This window comes from Branchiostoma floridae, chromosome 9 (genome assembly GCF_000003815.2).
Source record: "Branchiostoma floridae strain S238N-H82 chromosome 9, Bfl_VNyyK, whole genome shotgun sequence".
NCBI classification, from domain to species: domain Eukaryota; kingdom Metazoa; phylum Chordata; class Leptocardii; order Amphioxiformes; family Branchiostomatidae; genus Branchiostoma; species Branchiostoma floridae.
The window spans coordinates 3132415-3135503 of NC_049987.1; the positions used below are offsets into that span (position 1 = coordinate 3132415).

Consider the following 3089-nt stretch of genomic DNA (forward strand, 5'->3'; position numbering starts at 1 on the left):
GCTCCTGTGCACTCACTTCCCTGAGGGTGAAGGTAGGCGTTGCCAACTTTCCTCATTTCTGTCAGTACATCCTCGTGGCCGTCCCTTGACTCTTTCTGAGCCTGTTTGAGCAGCTTTCCCATTTCTCTTTCTGCTTTGCTGATATATGATACTATGTACTTGACACAACTGTACGCATCGAGAACATATTGGATGTCCATGTTCGCATTCCAAGCCCGGAGCAGATGTGGATTGAAATTGTTCACCCACATGTCCTTGGGCTCACGTCTGAGGAATACTTGCTTCCTGTTTGCAATCAAGTTCAAAGCGTCACAGACCTGTGCAGTGGTGAGATTGGCCTCCTTGAGAACGTCCTCAGTGGAGCACTTCTCTGGCTCTGTTTTCTTGTCCAACACATCCCAGAATTTTTTCAGGTCAGATTCGGCTTGCTTCTTCCTTCCAGCAATGGATGCTGATTCTTCATCGGTCAGGTCCTGTAGGGAGACAGGGCTGCACAAAAATGTCTGATTCACTGGAGGCTTAGGGAATCCAAACCTACAGATCTTGCCACCTTTCTTGCATGACGATGTATGACCCTTTCGGTGCATTTGAACCTGGCTAACTATGTCAAATAACTCCTTATCTGTTTCTGAGTTAGGCAGCTGACAGCACACATATCTGTCCACAAAAGAGCAGATCTCTTCTTCAGAATTTACACCCAATTTTGGTGCATCTTTCACCCAAAACAAACAATGGATATGGGGTGAGCCCCTTTGCTGGAATTCAGTCCTCGTGAACGTGTCTATGACCTCACCGATTGGCTGCGATGGAGATTTAATGAGATGTTTGAAAAACAGCTTGACTCTGCGATCAAACATGCGAGCGGCTGTGACAGGATTACTCTTCAAAATGTCACAACGCTCTTCCCACGACAACTCGCTTACTGGTACCGTGCCATGATCTTGTCGAATCGCCTCTAACACTTCTGGCCAGCGCAAATCTGCAGCAGAAAATGTAGCAAACCACGTGGGAATTCCCAGCTGTCTTATCATTGCATATAATTCATTTAGCGCCTTGTCCCAGAACTGCGGAGTACCCCTGACTGGCTGAAGGAAGCGATAGCCTTCATCTGACTTAAGTATAGCCTGTAAGTCCTCTTTGTTTGACAACATACTAGCAGATATTTTACGGCCGCCACTTGTCGTCGGCGAACCTTTGCGCATAGATATGGAAATATTCGACTGTATGAAGCGCAACTCTGTTACGTATTGTGCAAAGAATATGTAGTTAGTGTCGCTTGCAAACCGCGTATCTGCACCCATAAGGCGTGCCTTGAAGTACTTGCTGGGCGTAATACGTACATCACGATCAACATTAAAAGAAAACTTTCCAGTAGGGAATTGAACAGGGAAGGACATTGCCTCTCCCCCAACCTCCTGGAACACAGAAATTGGTTTGCTACCCTCTCCTGGAGCCACACACATGACGCGTTCATCGTGGTGGTCAAGAAAATCCTGTCCTATATCTACTGGCTGGAGGCAAGTGTCATGTGGCAGTCCCCGCAAGCGGCTGTCTAGTTCCTCTTCCTCACTCAGAGCTGCTTCTTCCACAGTTTCTTCCTCGCTCAGAGCTGCTTCTTTTATGGTTTCTTCCTCGCTGAGAGCTGCTTCTTCCACAGCGTCTTCCTCGCTCAGAGCTGCTTCTTCCATGGCTTCTTCCACATTCACCTGTCGAATAATGTTGTCTGTTTCATCATCTTCTATATCATTCCTGGTTGGCCCTTCCATATCATTCCCCTCTTCATTGACAGACTCACCGTGCTCAGGGGCTGTATGATCTTCTAAGGTGCCATTCCCTCCTTGTTCAGCATCAGATGGTTCAACAAGGCCTCCTTCTTCATTCCAAGACACAGCCCAGTCTGCATCGATAGACGTACCGCTGTAATGTTCATTATTTTCAACAAGATACTTCAAAGCAACATCAACCTTCATTGGACTGATTTGTCTATACATGTGATGCCCACTGTACTGTAGCTTCCTCTTAAGTTTCACCTTGATTAACTGAGCTTCTGACGGCATTCTGGGAAGGATTGCATGTGTTTCACTCACATCTGCTGGTACACACACTACTGGGCCAACAACACCTTTCTGACCCCCTTTCGGGAGAGCTGCAACTTTCATGAATGGTATTCTCTTGGCTATCAGTTGGGACTCCAGAGTATTGAGACTTTTCAGCTCAGGGGGTATTTCTGGGACCTTCATCTTATTACTCTGAGCCTCGTATGGAATTGTCTTTTTATCTATCATGTGCCTATGACAACAGTGACATATCCACTCTGTGCCCCTAGATGATTTTGCAATGGGACACGCATGTGGGCTGCAGTCCTCGTTGCATTGATGTACATACGTACCTGTAAGACAGTGCTTAACAGCCTGAACATACCTTGATTTTTCACCATCACGATGACAGATTACGACTTGATTGTGAAACAAAAGCCTGTGACATACAGTGCAAACATATTCTGGTCCCTCTTTGCATTCCATCTGGAACTGTTCAATGTCCTTATTGACATCTGCTAAATTCTGCTTCTTCTCTCTGTTAATCTGCACATTCCTTTTTTTCTGCTGGGCATAGTCATCATCAGTGTGATAGCGCTCCAGCGCTCGCTCCTGCTCCCTTTCGCGCTTCTGCTGGGCATAGTCATCATCAGTGTGATAGCGCTCCAGCGCTCGCTCCTGCTCCCTTTCGCGCTTCTGCTTGGCATAGTCATCATCAGTGTGATAGCGCTCCTGCTCCCTTTCGCGCTTCTGCTTGGCATAGTCATCATCAGTGTGATAGCGCTCCAGCGCTCGCTCCTGCTCCCTTTCGCGCTTCTGCTTGGCATAGTCATCATCAGTGTGATAGCGCTCCAGCGCTCGCTCCTGCTCCCTTTCGCGTTTCTGCTTGGCATAGTCATCATCAGTGTGATAGCGCTCCAGTGCTCGCTCCCGTTCCCTTTCGCGCTTCTCCTGGGCGTGCTGTTTATCTGTGCTATATCGAGTCTTCTTTCCATCCCGTTGGGCCTTGGCATATTCCGGATCCTCCTGGTACCGTTTCCTTTCTCGGTCTCG

At 47.8% G+C, this 3089-nt stretch overlaps 1 protein-coding gene across 1 annotated transcript in view; it reads right to left on the bottom strand.

Moving 5' to 3' along the window:
• Nucleotides 1-12: 12 nt before the first annotated feature.
• The window catches only part of LOC118422978, a 3417-nt gene continuing 340 nt past the window's right edge, over nucleotides 13-3089 (bottom strand). Inside the window, exons 2-4 of the mRNA XM_035830872.1 lie at nucleotides 2859-3085; nucleotides 80-2606; nucleotides 13-20 (exon numbers count right to left, since the gene is read on the bottom strand). Of these exons, the coding sequence (XP_035686765.1) occupies nucleotides 13-20; nucleotides 80-2606; nucleotides 2859-3085 (2762 nt within the window). The remainder of the gene's footprint in view (nucleotides 21-79; nucleotides 2607-2858; nucleotides 3086-3089) is intronic.